Consider the following 18,175-nt stretch of genomic DNA (forward strand, 5'->3'; position numbering starts at 1 on the left):
GTTTTTCTTAACAAATACCATATGAAGAATAAAAAGGTAACAAGCCCGAGGAAAGCCACTTACGTGTCTTTGGATGTATAGCTTATTCTTTGGTGAATTCCCAAGCTAGATATAAGCTTGATGAAAAATCAATGAAATGTATCTTTGTTTGATATAGCACACAATCCAAAGCTTATAAGTTATATAATCCACTGAGTGGAAAAATTGGGGTCTATAGAAATGTTATGTTTAATGAAGATGGTAGCTGGAACATCGATTCTGAGAATGTTAGTTCAAATATTAAATTATTGCCTACTAATGAAGCTTTTCATCAAGAAACTACAGTAGTTTCTGCAGGTTTGTAAAAGGTGTGAGTGGAAAATGAGGAGTTATGACTTTTATGAAAGGTTGCGATTTTTATGAATAGTTATGACTTCCATGAAAAGTTGCAACTTTTATGTAAAATTGTGACTTTATGAATGGTGACGACCTTTCTGAAAGGTTGTTACTTCTCCAAAGATTTGCGACCTTTCCAGTAAGGCACAATAAGAACCTTTTTGCACTACCCTTTATTTTTGATAAATTGAGGGATTTTCTCTCATTTTAAAAGATATAGACTATAGAATTTTTTCACTTCTTCTACTACTACTAAATCTAGTATTCTAAGTGTACTTTACTGTAATTTAGTGGCTCGCTGACACCAGCGTTTTGGAAATCGATACACTGATGATTGATATTATTCTATCCTGGGATGAGATATTCCAAATCAAACCTCGGATACTAGAGGGGAATAATTTCCTTAAGGGGACACTATTCATTTAGTTGGCATGATCTTCTTTTTGTTTTTCCAAATTTTGGTATGGTGTTACAGATTTTAGATCTGTGACTTAATTTTTATTCTTCACTCGTTCGTTAAACTTTGGTAACTTCGTGTTTCTGCAAAGTTTGTTGGAATTAGTAAGATTCTTTAAACACAGATTGACAACAATTCTTCTTTAAGAAAAATATTTTGTATATTTTTATAATTTGTTGCTGATCTAGTTTCTCTACTAGTTTTATTTTTCTAGTTGTGAAAATGTTCTTAAACTTTGTTGTGTCTTATCAAGTTCTTCAAAGTTTGTTCTAAGTATCTTAGGAATACAAGATGAACAACAATCTTAAAGAAACTATTATACTGTTAGTATTTTTTGTATTCTACTGATTGAGAGAATCTTATTATGGAAGTAGAAGATAAATGCATTATTTCTCCATAATTCGTTACTTTATTTATCAAGGTCGAAGTGAGAATGTAACATAAAAAATTTGTGGTATTCCAATTAATGATTACCAGGTAACCTTCTTATTATTTTGTCTAAGGAGGAAAATAGTTTCTAAGAGTTATCATCTTTGATTTTTTATCATGTGTATCTTTGGTAAAAATTTACAAACCATGTGTTGTGGAATGAATTCTACTTGGCAAATATTGTTACCTTTAAAATTTTTTAGTTTGCAAAAATAAGAGATGCATATTTTTGTTTGATAAAATAGTATATCAAAATGTTATAGTTGGAAGACTATTTGATAAGAAAACATTTCTATGTGATAAAGAATATGTTTAATTCTGATTGGAGAATAAAAAAGAAAAATTTTATAGTTTTGTACTCCTTGTGAATTTGATTATGTCATATTGTTGTGGATTAAAAACTTTTGTAGTTTCCTACTCTGAATAAATTAGACTAAGTTTGTGCAGTACTTCTGATTTTCTATAAATTTCGTTGTAATATAGAAACATTCTAAATACTAAATGGTATTTGTGATAGAGGAAAAAGACCAGTGACTTAGAGTTGGTGAGTTTGTGCCTCTATGAAATGAAATTTTACACTATGTAAACATTGTCAAAGAGAATTGAAACTCTAAAATTCTTTAGTAGAATAATAGTTTCAAAATAGGTTTCATACTGCCAATGACATTTTGATAGTCTGGGAAAATATGTGGAAAAACTATTTTCAAATACTTGAAAAATATATTTGAGATCACATTTAAAATGTGTGGGAGGTTTTGCTTATAATAAAGATAAAATTAGAATTGGTGTCTAATTTAATTTTTGAGCAAAATATATGAAATTCAATGATACTTTTGTATTATGTTAGATCCAAAAAAAATTATTGGAGTATATTTGATATTGTGGTGGTTGAGTTTCTCTATTACTAGTATATGATGTGACTAGTATGAACCTACCAAAATATATTTATACTTGTTAAAAATAATTGTGTTTCTTAAAATTGATTTACAATGACATTTGTGATATGAGTCAATACCATCTCGTGGTGGAAAAAAGTATCTCGTTACTTTTATTGACAATTGCATGAGAAACGATTATGTCTATTTGCTGAACGATAAGGATGACGCAATAGAAACGTCTAGACAATATAATATTGATGTTGAAAATCAGTTGGGAAAAAAATAAGAAGTGAAAAAGATGGATAGTATAAATCTCATTTTGCAGAAATGTGTTTGAAAAGTGGAATTATCCATAAAACAGTTTCCCTATTCACCTCAGTCTAATAAAAACTGAATGTTGAAAGAAATGATGGATGCATTATTTATAAGTTCGGATTTACCACAAAACTTGTGTGGAGGAAAAATCTTTACTGCAAAAGGGAACAACAAAAAGTATTGTCTTTTTAGAAAGAAAACAATTTTGTTTGTTCAAGACACAATCTATTCCATATGAGAAATGGAAAGAAAGGAAATCCAACTGGAAAATTTCAAAGTGTGGGGGTGTCTATCCAAATTCCATGTTCCTATTCCTAAAATGAAAAATAGGACCTAAAATTGTGGACTGTAATCTTAGACTTGAATAGTCTAGTGAAAGGTGTAACGGCCTTGGGAAGAACAAGAGGAGAATGTACTTAACAAAGAGATTCAGAGGCGTAGTAAATGTTAAAGGATATCTACTTCCTTTGAATACGATTTTGTACATCTCTTGTGTTTTCTGTAGACTTATCCTTTTAGACAGATGGTGTCAATAGTGAGATTGGTTCAATCTTGAGCAATCCTATTTGACGTTTCTTCCTTCAGGAAATAAACCTTTGGGATCAAACTGAATCCTCAATAGGAAAAGGAAAGTCGATGGAACTGTTTACGAATAAAGTAAGACTTTTTGTCAAATATTTTAGCCAAAAACAAGTTCTTGATCTTTTCGACACATACTGTTTTAGCGAAAAACAAGTTCTAGATATTTTCAATACATACTCGCCAATAACTAGAATGACATTCATTTGGATGTTAATTGAGTTAGATTTGGTATATGACCTCCAAATTCTGCAACTGGATGTGGAAACAACTCTCTTAAACAGAGTTGGAGGAAGAAGTTTACATGGAATATCTCGAGGCTTTTGTGGTTTCTTGTAAATAAAAGAAATGTGTGAACTTGTTAAGTCACATTATGGACTATAATAAGCACCCAAACAATGACACAAGAAATTTGACCAAACTATGTTGGTAAATGAATTTAAGAATGATGAAAGTGATAAATGTGATCACATTAAAATCAAAAGGTCATTGTTTGTTTGTATATTAGTGATATGTTGATCATCAACAGAGACACTAATGACTTAAATGCTACTAAACATATGCTAGAAAGCAAGTTTGGAATGAAAAATCTTGGAGTTGCTGATGCGATCTTAGGTATAAGAATCCTGAAAACTCCATAATGTTTAGCATTTCCACGGTCTAATTGCACTGAAAAGGTACTTGACTAAATCAAATATTTGGATGTCAATATTGTCAAGTCTCCAATACATGTGAGCTTTGAATTTCAAAAGAGTGGAAGCGAAAGCGACTCACAATCGGATTGTGCTAAAGTATTGGGAAGTATGATGTATATCATGAAGTGTGCAAGATCAAATATAAAATTTATTATTAATAATCTGGGTCGGTTGACAAGTGATCCCAATCAAAATCATTAGATGGCAATAAATAGAGTTTTGGAGTATTTAAAAAATACTTAAAATTATGCCTTGCATTATAAAATTATCCAGCAGTATTGAAAAGTTACAGTAATGCAAATTTGATCACCAGACAAATGAAGTAAAATCCACGAGTGCATATATATTTATTCTTGTATAGGAGCAGTCTCTTGGATATATTTCAAACGAGACATGTATCACTAGATCTATAATGATCTTTGAGCTAGGTGCTCAAAATAAGGTCGATTAATAAGTTGAAAGACTCCGGAATTTCTTGATATATATTCTTTTTTGGCCCAAACTATTGACATTCGTATGCATACACTTTGATAGTCAAGATGAAATAGGTAGGGCATGAAGCATGATGTATAATAGAAAGTCTCGTCGTATAGGACATAGACATGATACTGTTAGAAAACTATTCTCTAGTGGAATTATCATAATTGAATATGTAAAGTAAAAGGATAATATGTCAGATCCACTAATAAAGAGGTCTAACAAAAGAGAGAGTTTAAAAATCATCTAAGGGAATGGATTTACGGCTTAGGAAAAGTCATCATGGCGGTAACTCTATCTAGCAGACTAGAGATCCCAAGTGCTAGATTCAAGGAGAAAAAAAGTTGTGACTGACGGTTCGGCATTGTCAACAAACTCAATGCATTCTCATTATGAAGACAATGCTCAGGGACAAGGATACAACATTAAAGCTTGCTAATGATTTAATAAAGCTTAATGGTTTTTAATGATTAACTAAGTTTGGCAAAGTAAACCAAATAGTGTATTTACACGATAACACAGTTAGAAATCACCTATGTGAGTGTGAAGTGTAAGACGCTTCAAAGAGGATGATTGTCAAAAGTTCATCTCTGTATACACTCATTAAACCAGGAGGTGTTTATTGTTGAAATGAACACAACAGTAAGATCATAAATGTAAAGGGTTAATTGTGTGACATGTGGTTGTCTGGGTACACACCAAAGTTCGACGATTCAAATATATTGCATCTACCGATTGACCGAGTATATCCCACATATGTTCACTACAAAAGTCCAAGGCGAAACCTACTTATCCAGATGCAATAAATTCTTGCTTGTAATGTACAAATACTTGTTCGTTTCTTTGTCTTGGAGTTATTCCCTATTGATGCGGGGGATTGTTGGGTTTTAAAAGGTGGAGTTGCGTGTTTTATGAAGAGTTGCGACTTTTATGAAAGATTGCGATTTTTATGAAAAGTTACGACTTTCATGAAAAGTTAGGACTTTTATAAAAAGTTGCGACTTTTATGAAAAGTTCTGACTTTTATTAAAGGCGTAATACATAAATATGCCATTTAACTTGGTTCCAAATCACATTTATGCCCTTCAACTTTGAGTGTGCAAAAGTAGACACTTAAACTTGTATGAAGTTGAACAAATAGACACACATGTCCTACATGTCATCCTACATATAATTTTTTGTCCTACGTGGCGTCCTACGTGTATTTTGACATGTAGGACTCACATGTTTATTTATTTAAAAGTTGGATAGTTAAAGTGTCTGTTTGAGCATTATGAAAGTTGGAGGTCAAAGTTAACATCTCAAGTCATGTTTAGGGTCCAATATATTTATTATGCCTTTATGAAAAGTTGTGACTTTATGAAAGGTGACGACCTTTCTGAAAGATTGTGACTTTTCCGAAGGTTTGTGACCTTTCCAGTAAGGCACAATAAGAACATTTTCGCACTATCCTTTGTTTTCTATAAATTGAGGGTTTTCTCTCATTTTAAAAAGATATAGAATATAGAATTTCTTGACATCTTCTACTACTACTAAATCTATTATTCTAAGTGTATTTTACTGTCATTGTGTGGATCGCTGCCACCAGCATTTTGGAAATCAATACACTGATGATTGAGATTATTCTATCCCGGGAGGACATATTCCAAATCAAACATCGGATACTAGAGGGTAATAATTTCATTAAGGGGACACTATGCATTTAGTTTGCATGATCTTCTTTTTGTTTTTCCAAATTCTGGTATGGTGTTACAGATTTTAGATCTCTGAATTGATTTTTGTTCTTTACTGGTTTATTAAACTTTTGTAAGTTTGTGTTTTTGCAAAGTTTTTTGGAATTAGTAAGATTCTTTAAACACATATTGACAACAATTCTTCCTTAAGAAAAATATTTCTATAATTTTATAATTTGTTTCTGATCTAGTTTCTCTACTAGTTTTATTTTTCTACTTGTGAAAATGTTCTTATCAAGTTCTTCAAAGTTTTGTTCTAAGTATCTTAGGAATACAAGATGATCAACAGTTTCTGTTTCAGGGAATGCATCCAGCTCTCTCCAACAAGTAGCAGTTGTGATACTCATCAATCAAGAACCTCTGCTCCAGCAAGTGATCACAGCTTAACCCACTAAGGAACTTGCAGCAGTTCTTCTTCAAGTGATTCTTCCGGCGAGACTCCACCAGCGAAATTCAGATCGTTAAGGGAGATTTATGAAAATTGTTATTTTTCTTTGTATGTTACTGAACCCAGTTGTTTCAAAGAAGCTGTAGAAAGTCAAGCATGGAAAAATGCAATGTTAAAAGAGATGCAAGCAATTGAGCAGAATATATCAAACATGGGAATTGGTGAATCTAGCGGAAGGAAAGGAACTCATTGGACTCAATGGGTGTTCAAAATCAAGCGTCACCCAGATGGAGCATACAACATTACGAATCAAGGCTTGCAGCTAAAGGATATGCACAACATCAAGGTATTGATTATGATGGGACGTTTTCACCTGTCGCTCGCTTTGAAACGGTGAGAATACTCTTATCTTTATCTTCTAAAATGAGCTGGCCTATTTATCACTTTGATGTTAAATTTGCATTTTTAAATGGGAAATTGAAAGAGGAAGTTTAAGTTTCCCAACCTAAGGGTTTTTGTTTTAGTGGCAATGAGGGCAAAGTATACAAGCTCAAGAAGGATCTTTATGGGCTAAAACAAGTGCCACGGACATGGTGCAACAAAATTGACTCGTACTTCCTGAGGAATAGGTTTGAAAGGAGCGAGAATGAGCCTACGTTGTATATAAAGAAACACGGTACAAGTGATTTTTTGGTAGTTTGTCTCTACTTGGATGACATTATCTATATGGGGCCGGTCATGTGAAACTTTATTTTTTGAATTTAAATCTTTCATGATGAAGGAGTTTGAAATGTCAGATTAGGTGTTTTGCCATACTTTCTTGGTCTTCAAGTGAAACAGGTAGAAGATGGTATTTTTCTTTCACAAACGAAGTATGCAAAAGACCTCTTGTTCAAGTAAGGTATGCATAATTGTAAAGCGTCTGCCACGCCCATGAATGCAAGAAAAATTTCACCTTGAAGATGGCACAGATCTCGCTGATCTTAGTCACTACAGAATCTTGATTGGAAGTTTGAACTACCTAACACATGCTCGTCATGTTATTATGTTTTCTGTTAGTATTGTTGTCTTGGTATATGCATAGTCCTACCAAGCAACATCTTGGTGCTGCCTAAAGAGTTTTGCGTTATGTTGTTGGGACATTTTACTTCGGAATTTGGTACTCCAAAAATGCAGATTTCAGCTTGAGTGATAGTGATTGGGATGCCAGGGCAGGAAGTATAGATATCAGAAAGAGTATTTCTGGAAATGTGTTCAATTTAGGGTCTGTAGTGATCTCCTGGAGTTCAAAGAAGCAGGATGTGGTTGCATTACCATCATTGGAAGCAGAATATGTTGCTGTAACTTCAGCAGCCTGTCAAGCCGTATGGTTACGAAGAATGTTAGTTGATGTTTCTATCGGAAAGAGGGTGAGATAGAAATATTCCGCGATATCAAAGCAACAGTTGAAATGACAAAGGACCCGACTTTTCACAACAGAACAAAGCACATAGACATCTGTAATCATTTCATTCATGACCACACAATAAGAGGTGATATAGAGTTGAAGATTTGCGATACAAGGGATTAAACTGCAGATGTTCTCACCAAGGCACTCCCACAAGCCAAGCATGATCAGTTCCCGCAGAAACATGGAGTTTGTAATTTTGAATCAAGAGGGGTGTTAAATATTGATTCAACACCACATGCAAGTACAAAATATTCGGTAACACATTTACTTTATAAACCATGTGAAAATCATGCGAGTTATAATACATAAAGTGTGGTAAGTTTTCTACTCACAGTATTCGTGTTGAAATACCAAATTTATCACTTCAAGTAATTTGTACAACTTTCATTCTATCACCTAAATTCATGTCATATAAATCTTGTGTTAAATCTCCTTGATAGAGCATTTCATAACTAATTTACAACACCCAATCCCCAAGGTTACATTTCACCCTCATTCGTCAACTCATATTTATTAACTAGTCTGCCAGTCATTCAATTTCCACCAACAAAGAGGCATAATTTTATTTCTGTTTGAAACTTTATATAACTAATTCACTATTAAAGAATCACAATATAACTCACTAGTGAGACTAAGAGTATCTTAGGGTTAGATTAAAAATCTTCCTTTGTTCATGGGTATTCTCATATTGAAATCAGTTGAAATTCATATTCGAATTATCAATGTCACATTAACCCAATCCCTGATAATACATAATAGGCATGTCAATGAACTGAAATAAAATACTTTGAAATCCATATTTATAAGTTCACAGGTTCAGTTCTTTATTTTTCTTTCGTGTGATGACTATCTTCGTGCTCCTTCATACTTATAACTGCAAAGGTATAGCAGACATGAAACCCCTTTTGTTAAAAATATATTTGCACGTGAGATGGGGCTAAAGCCCATTCCAATTCCTTTTGTTTTTAACTAAAACTAATGACTAAATTGCTCTAATTTAATAATAGGGTTTAATTATAGGGTATTACATGTAGAGTTGTTGTTTTGAAATTGTGTCTGAGTGCCAATTCCAATGATTTGGTACTTTTAAATGTGAAAAAGGATCATGGGCGACTTTTTTGCAAGTTAACCATTTTGTTTGAACCTATGTTAGTGTGACCACCTTGTGAGTTGTGTGATTCATTTTTCCCAACTTGTGCCTGCACCTTTTTGTTGGTAAAGAAAATAAACCTTCAATCCCAACCACTTTCAATTGTTATACCTCTTTTTTTACCCAAAATATTCTTAAAGCATTGAGGTGTAACTGTATTCCAACTTAAGCCAAAGTGAATGTGTAGATGAAGTTCGCATGGTTAATATATGTCGTGTCAATGGAATATGATAAACAACTGTGGCAAAAGCCATCTACAACCGAATATTTCAACACTTCGGAATCCTTTCTTCCTTTCAGAAGTTAGATTAGAAGCGAAAGCATTTGGTCTTGTCAAGATACAACACAAAATACTAAATCAAATCCTCAACACTAAGCGTCAAAGTTGGCAATGTTTTTGAATGCATTAATCTAATCAAAGCAAGACTTAAATGAAAGAAGGTTTAATTATTCTGGATGATGTGGATCATATGAGACAATTAGAATCCTTAACAAGAGATAGAAGTGGTTTGGTTTTGATAGTTTAATAGTTATTACAACCCAAGATGAACATTTGATATGCCGGCTTAGAGGAAATGAGAGATAAAGGACCAAACTTTTAAATCACGATCAACAACTTTTCTTGTCATACTTAAACAGTCTTTCTCCACCACAAGAATATGTTGAGCTTGTATAAAATAAAATCAAATATTCAGGTGGGCTGTCATGATGTATTATGAGGTCACATTTGTAAGGGAGATCCATAGAAGAATGGAGATACGAATTCAGATAAACTAAGAGAAGTTCCTCATTGTGATATTCAAAAGATTCTCAAGATAAGCTTTAATGGACTTGATTTTGATGCTCAGAGTATTTTCCTTGAAATCGTTTGCGCCTTCCATGGATTTTTTGAGGATGAAGTTACCAAAACATTAATTATGTGTAGTTTTTATTCCGAAAGTGCAATTTCAATCTTAGTCTAAAGGAACTTGCTCAAAAGCGATTGTGGGTTATTTGGTGATGCATGATCTTGTTCGAGCAGTCGCGGAGCCACAATATTCTTAAGGGGGTTCGACGTATAAATTAATAAACACATGAGATGGAAAAGAAAAATATTAGTCTTTACTCGCTAAATTTAACATGTCTTGTGATACTGCATTTAGGTTCTTCGTACTTTTTACCCTGCTCCATCGAGTTTCTTTTTTCAAAGTCTTGTACCTTTTTTTTCTTTAAATTTACCTGTGTTTTATTTTACTTTGTTATTTTATTAAGAAAATACTAAATAGTTGCCTCTCAATCATATGTTACTATAAAAACCACCAAGATCTTATAAAAGGAATTGAAATTGACATATTCAAGAAATAAATAAATGACATCAACATTTTTCTAGTTCATTTAAATCATTTACTAGGTTAGTCATTTGTAAAAAAAAAAACAAATAATCAATAAATTAAATAAGATTAGTTTAAATTTCATCTCCTTAGAATAAAATTGAAAAAGTACAATGAAATTAAAGAAAGAAAATTTAATTAAATAGATTTTGTTAAAAAATTAACAAAAATTTCATATTTTTTCATTCGGTTAAATTTAATTTACTTTATTTTATATAAATAGTTTTTAAACTAAATTTAAAATTTAAGTAAAATTCATCATCTCTTCAACTTTGTACATAGAAAGAGCACTATGTGAAAAACTATAAAATCATATATATATATATATACATATATATATATATATATNTATGTATGTATGTATGTATGTATGTATATGTATCATCATCATATCATATATTTATATGAAAGAGAACCTTAGGCCCGCTTATTTGGCGCCACTACAAACCAGGATTCACTTTTTACTTAATTATTCTCAAAATTAGTCTTTCCTTTCATGAAAAGTTGTGACTTTTATGAAAAGTTGTGACTTTTTATGAAAATTTCTGACTTATACGAAGAGTTGCAAATTTTATGAAGAGTTGTGACTTTTATGAAGAGTTGCAAATTTTACGACGAGTTGCGACTTATATGAAGGGTTGCAACTTTAGTGAAAAATTATTACTTTTATGAAAGAATGTGACTTGTCCAAAGAGTTGTGACCTTTCCGATAAGACACAATAAACATTCATTCAAGCTACCCTTTGTAGGCTATAAATTGAGGGATTTCCTCTAATTTTAAAATAACGAAAATACATGTCCTTTGCACCTGTTGAGTGGCTCACTGACACCATTGTTTTTCTATCAACACACTGGTGAATAGAATCGTTCTGTCCTGAGAAGATATATTCCTTTAAACTTCGGGTACTAGAATGAAAAAAATTCCTTAAGGGGACAATGTCCAATAAGTGGGCTAGATTTTTTCCTTTATGTTTCATTTATTATTACAGATCCTGTTATGCTTTTTACAATAATAAATTTATGCTTAAATTATTACTTTTTGTTTTTGAGTACATGTTTTAAATATTTTTGCTTATGTTTATTCTTTTGATCATTGTTTTGAAGTAAAAATATTTTAATCAAGAGTTTGATGTAATTATTAGACTATTCATGTCATTTATATGAAAATTCTTAAAGTACAAAAATAAATGAGCTTGATTTTTATAGAGTTTTAGTGGCTAAAAGATCCATGGGATGTCTAAGAAGGGACTTTGAGTGTTCAAACGATATGGTGGTTCCACACTACCTTGGTGTTTTATTTATTCAATTTTCTATCTTATCGAGTCATTTAATCGATTAGTGAGATCCAAAAAATAAAGGAATGTAGTGGGACGGTAAGTATTGTGCTCCACATTAATCAAACGTTTGGGGTTTAAATGTTGGGTTGGAGCCAATGAATTACCCCTCAAAGTAGAATAAATCTATATTAATCAAATGTAAAAGAAACAATTATTTTCTTATAAATTGTACATTGAAATTCCTCCACATAATTAAGTTTTAACTATATTGATCGAAACATAAACAACAAAATATTCCTTTTGGCTATCAAAGTAGCGTCATCGAGTGCATATGATTTGAATAAGGGGCATGAAAAGAATTTAATAATTATTTGAACGACATACGTTATTTAATAGAACTTCAAGGGATGCATTTTTCTATTTTAATTAACTTATCAAGTACACAAATAATTATATAAGATGTATAATATTTAAATTCTACATGTTGAGGCATTGAATAGGAGAAAAATTCTCGCAATTGATGAATAATTTTTTTTTATAAATTTTTGAAAATATACATATATAGACAATGAAGCAATTACATATCTTTTCTAAAGACTTTGGTGATGAACAACTACATTTAAAATGTAGAATTAATAACAAAATTCATAAAAACATAGAATCAAATATTTTTCGTTTTAAGATTACAAAAAACAATTCAGTATTTTTATGATAAAATATTCTTAAAAATTATCGTAGGTTGGACCTTCTCGAAAACATTTATATTAGTACATGTTCAAAGATATATTATTGACGTAGTTAACCACCACACGAAGCGCGGGCAATTTACCTACTATATACATAAAAGAGAACCCTAGGTCGCCTAAGTGGTGCCACTACAAACCAACATTCTCTTTAAATTTATTTTATTTCCAAAACTAGCCTTCCTTTTTCATGAAAAGTTATGACTTTTATGAAAATTTGTAAATTTTTTCCATGAAGAGTTGTGACTTGTGAAGAGTTGCAACTTTTATGAAATGTTGTGACCTTTCTGGAGGCTTGTAACTTTTCAAAAAGGTTGTGACTTTTCCGATAAGAAACAATAACCACATTTTTAGACTACTCTTTGTTTTCTATAAATAGAGGACTATACTTTGCATTCCGTGGGCTCAACTTTTTTCATTCTGTTTCATTCTATTGTTGCATATTCTAGTAAATTTTTTACAATCATTAGTTTATGCTTATATTATTAGTTGTTGTTTTTTGAATATATGTTTTAAACTTTGATTTTTATATTTATGCAAAGTTATTGTTATAAGTATTTGTTAGTTAGATTCAATAACAAATGTTAATAGAATATTCAAGAAAGTTTTCGCGTCTGAAATTATTGAAGGTACCTTAAAAAAGCCCTTACAATTCTCAAATTTCTTCATCAAAAACGTTATTCCTTCACAAACAAGGATGTGATTTTGTGTTATTCAGAAAATCATCTGAGAGTTAATAACGATGCATGTGCATATTTTTTTGTTTTTATGTGGATATTATGAGTACTTTAATGATTGAAAGTTTATTGAAGTGTTAGTCAATTAGTGTGGAGGTATCTTATTTCAAAATATAGGAATTTTTTTGGTGAAAATGATTTGTTATCATCATTGGATATATCATAGTTTACTCCCTTTATTGTATGTTTTTTCTCGCTCTTTTGTTGTCTCCTTACAATTGAATTGATTTTTTTTTTTGGCATGTATATAATGCCACTATGACAAAGATCTTCATCCTTTTAATGTTTATTTTCATTTCTCATTCAATCTTCTAAATATTTTTGACGTAAGATGTGACTATTTTAGTCAATCTTAATTTGAAAAATATGAAACAAAACCTACAAATAAAAGTAATATTTTAAGTTAAAGAAGATAAGTTTGTTAACATAGATTCGTTGTCCTTCATTCCTCAAGTCATTGTTAAGCGTTCAAATTATCTAAGTTAGACTCATTTTTAATTTTTAATGTTTGAGAATGTTTCTTTAACATGAGTCCAGAATAAAACATTTTCATCTCTGTATACTTTCATAATGAAACAATCATACATAAATATTCCTAAAAAGTCATAAAGTTACATTGATGAAGAATTCAGAATGGCCTCTGTAGTTTAATGAAGAATGAATTTCTATAAGGGTTAACAATATTATTTTGTTGTTGTTTCAAATATATTTTTCTCCTTCTATAATTTTTTTTAGAATAACAAAGTAATAATAACGAAAAGTGAGAAACATCTGACCTCAAACAAGTAGATTGTCTCTAAAAATATTATTTCTGTTGTTGCGGTGTATACTTTTTAACGGACATAACTTATTTATAACTAAATTGATTATCAAAAACTTTCACAAAATTTTTTTACACAAGGAGTTATGATACCCATAAAACTATTAGATTCTATATTTCATGTATAAAAAAAAGATTTTTAATGGCTACATAAAAACATGACTCAATTTTAACAAGAAAATTATATCATAAAACATATAATATGATAAATTCTGTAAAAGATAAAAATAATTAAATATCAAGATATTTCTAATCATTAATTGTATATTAATAATTTTTGAGATATGAGATAACGTCAAATCATGTAATTTGTCTATAAATTTTCTAAAAACCTACAAAAATTTACTTTTTTCTTATAATAGTCGATCATTGGTAAAGTTGTTCACAAGTTTAGAAAGATTTATTATGTCCGCAGGTAGACTACCTAGTTGAAGAATAAAGGAAAAAATTACAAAGAATGTGACTGATAAATTTTAAACAAAGACAAATTGAGAAAAGAGAATAGTAAAAAATAAAAAGGATAAAGCTTCACATTTAACCAGTGAAGCCTTTTCATTTGTTTTGGAATCTGGGCCCAAAACGTCTCAGCCTTTTTAAAGTAAAAAAAAAGGTGAAAAAAATATGCACAGAGTGAGAATCAAACTCGGCCATTCCAGGCGGAACTTGAACCCCTTATTCATTACGCGATGCTTCTCTTTAATATTTAGGGGTTCATTTTGATTAATATACTCATAAAACCAGAAATTGATCTTACATATACAGTTTAATTTTTCGACGTAGGGGGTTCGAGTGAACCCCCTAGATTGCACATGTATCCGCCCCTGGGTGCGGGATATGGGAAGAGAAATAATTCACATGGATTAAACTCATAACTTTGTAAAACAGAGTAGACTAATCAGACCTCAAGAAATCCGTGTTGTTGTACAAGGAAATTGTTGGTGTTATCAGCTAAAGAAAAAACATACAATAAAAGAAGAAAAGAGAGACATAATATTAAGTTGAAAGAAGAAATGTTTAAATAGAAGGAACTCCTAACATTTTGTAGTACATAATTCAGTAACTGGAAAAAAAACTAGGCACTAAGTCTACCAACAACTCAACATGCCTAAAGACTAGGAAACTCAAAATTAAAAAACTAAAACTGAAATATTTATATTTAGAAAATAGAAAACACATCATCAGCCATGTCATCATGCCAATTCAACATCAATTAATAACTCAAGAGGTAGATTTCAACACTTCTCCTTGCATCAAGAGCTGCAAATTCCATGTCCCTTTCCGAAGAACTCAAATTTGCTTGCCGGAAGAGTTTTTGTAAAAATATCAGTCACCTGCTCTTTCGTTCTGCAATATACCAGATTCGCTAAACCATCCCTTGCACTTCTCTTAGAAAGTATAGCGTCACATTGAAATGTATGGTCTTTCTATGAAAAACTGGATTGTGAGAAATAGCAGTGGCAACTTTGTTGCCCACACATATTTTAGTGCTTTCCTTCATTTCCATCCCAAGATCGCATAAGATTTTCTTTATCCATAAAGCTTGATTGCCTGGTGCTGTAGCAGCAATGAATTCTGCTGCTGCAATTGATTGAGCAACAATCTCTTGTTTTTTGGAACAACAAGAAAGGTATCCAGCACCAAAAATAAAACCGTACCCTGAAGTACTCTTCTTGCAGCTTGTATATGCAATTCACTAGGAGAATTCAAGAATTGGGATAGAACACTTAGATCATACAATATATGTGGTCTTGTTGCTGTAAGATACATCAAACATCCTATCAACTTTTGCATATCCAGCAGGTTCAAATACGACTACATTTCATCTTTGATAGATACTTGAAAGTTATCTAGTTCCTCGAACGGGAGGATTATCAACTCGTTCCTCAAAATTGTGCAATTCATTAGCTTTTCTTTCTTGTTTTTCTCCATCCTAATCTGGTTTCTTTTGTTATAAAAATTCCACATCTCTGTATACCAAACATTTTCCATTTTCAGATCGGAAAATTCTGTAAGCTTTTTACTGCAAAGCTATAGCCAATGAAATTCTAGGTTCTACCTTCTTGTCAAGTTTATCCATTTTCAGCTAAGGTATGTGAGAAAAGCATAAGCAACCAAAAATATTGAGATTTTTTTGTAAAGGTTAGTAAGCATTCCATGCTTCAAAAGGTGTTTGACCAGTCACTGCCTTTGTAGGCAGCAAATTCAACAAAAATACAGCAGTATTAGCTGCCTCTGCCCATAACTCCTTGGGAAGCTCTTTCTCATGCAACATACACCTTGATATCTCCTTGACGGTCGTAGTCTTCCTTACGCTTACTCCATTTTTCTGAGGAGTATATGGAGTAGTGAGTTGATGCTCTATTCCAGCAACTTTACAAAAGTTTTTGAACTGATCTGAAGTGGACTAAGTCCCATTATCTGATTTGAGCACTTGTAGTTTGCAGCCACTTTGATTTTTACCAAGGCTTTTAATTTTCAAAAAAACATCAGCAACCTCCGATTTTAATCTTAAGAAGTATATCTAACATCCTTGTTATATCATCAATATAAATCATGTAGTACCTATTTCCTTTCAATGATAGAGTTCTTTGGGGGCCTCCGAGATCTATATGAATTAGCAGCAATTTTCAGTCGCTCTCCAAGTTTATTTTGGGAATAGCGATCTCGTGTGCATACCAAGTTGACATGCCTCGCAACTTGGGAGTTTTTGTTCAAGTGAAGGTAAACCTTTTACCAACCCTTTTTTTTTCATATACAAAAGTGCCCTGTGGTGAAAGTGACCCAACCGTTTGTTCCATGTTTCTCCAACACCGGACTAAGTTGGATTCCATTTGTTCTTCATCCATTAGATTTAAAGAAAAACTTTTTCCCTGCATTTTAATATAAATGGTTCCTCACCACTTGGATAAATGATCAGACACACCTTATCTTCAAAAAGTAATTTGAACCCATTTTCAAGTAACCGTCCAACATTTAATAAATTTTTATCAAGTTCAGAATTAAATAGAACTTCAGAAATAAATTTTGTGCCTATATAATCTCAATAGCTACAGTCCACTTTCCTTTTGTAGGGAGGTATTCTCCATTTCCAATCCTGACTCTTGATGTTGTTGTTTTATCAAGCCTTTCGAAAAGCTTTTCATCACTAGTCATGTGGTTTGTACAACCACTATCAATAAGACAACTGTCACTTGAAATAGTAGATGCAAAACTTGATGCAACAAATTTGAGCTTCTCCTTGTTCTTGTTGTTGTCGTCCTTTCTCTTTGTAGATGATCTCATCATGCCCAAGTTTTTGATATTTTGGCATCTCATATACGGCTTTATCTAGCATTTGAAGTGAGGATGATTCTTCCTTTCACAATATTGACATGGGGGAATTTTTCTCCTCTGTTGCTGCCTGAATTGTAGCTACTTCCAGTACTAACGGAAACCAGACTATTTTCTGCATAATTCTTCTTCCCTTTGATTTTCTTGTTTTTTTTCAAGAATAGTTTTGCCGATTGTCCTGAAGTGCACCTTCTACCGATCCTTCCTGTCTTATTAACCTTCTTTGCTCGTGTACCTGCAATGCATTTGGTAATCCTGCCAAAGTTATCCTTGACAGATCCTTGGTATTTTTTATGGAAGCAATGGTTGGTTCAAACTTCTCAGGTAATGTAACAAGAAGCGTGTCAATAACTCTGCTATCAGGAAACTTATTTCCCAACATTCTTACCTTTATCACAATGCTAAGAAGCCTGTCTAAGTATTCTTTGACATTTTCAGAATCTTTCTTTCTTTGTACCTCAAATTCTCTAATGATATTCATAGCTTTCATACTTTTGATTCGCTCATCTCTTTGGTATTCTTCTTTTAAAAAATCCCAGATTGCTTTTGCTGATTCCAACGGCATGATTCCGGGAAAAGTTGTAGGTGATAGTGCAGCATATAAGCAAGATTTTGCGTTGGATTTTCTTGTCTTCCTTTACTTGTTAAGCTTGACCTGAGTCATTGCTCGATTACTTGGTAAAACAGATATTATGTAATCCTCCTCAACTAGTTCCAGAGATTAGTTCTCTCCACAAAACATTGGTGGAGAAATAGCAGAAGAACCCGGAGAGTTTTTCGAATTCATGTTTCTGATGGCTTTTCAAGGAAACAGGTAGGGACTTTATTGATGGTCCCCTCATACTACACTCACAAGTCCCTTAATAAGAGGGCTCTGATATCAATTTTTTGGTGTTAACAACTAAAGAAAAAACATACGACAGAAGAAGAAAAAGAGAGATGTTACATTAAGTTGAAAGAAGAAATGTTTAA

General features: G+C 31.9%; 1 protein-coding gene across 1 annotated transcript; it reads right to left on the minus strand.

Annotated features, from left to right (window-relative positions):
• Positions 1 to 16,903: 16,903 nt before the first annotated feature.
• On the minus strand, positions 16,904 to 17,768 carry LOC114074065. Its single transcript, XM_027911974.1, has 2 exons — positions 17,439 to 17,768; positions 16,904 to 17,200 (listed from the first exon to the last, which is right to left on the minus strand). Exons 1-2 carry the CDS (start codon positions 17,766 to 17,768, stop codon positions 16,904 to 16,906), a joined length of 627 nt encoding a protein of 208 aa, XP_027767775.1.
• Between the last annotated feature and the right edge of the window lie 407 nt (positions 17,769 to 18,175).

This window comes from Solanum pennellii, chromosome 9 (assembly GCF_001406875.1).
Source record: "Solanum pennellii chromosome 9, SPENNV200".
In the NCBI taxonomy this organism is placed as follows: domain Eukaryota; kingdom Viridiplantae; phylum Streptophyta; class Magnoliopsida; order Solanales; family Solanaceae; genus Solanum; species Solanum pennellii.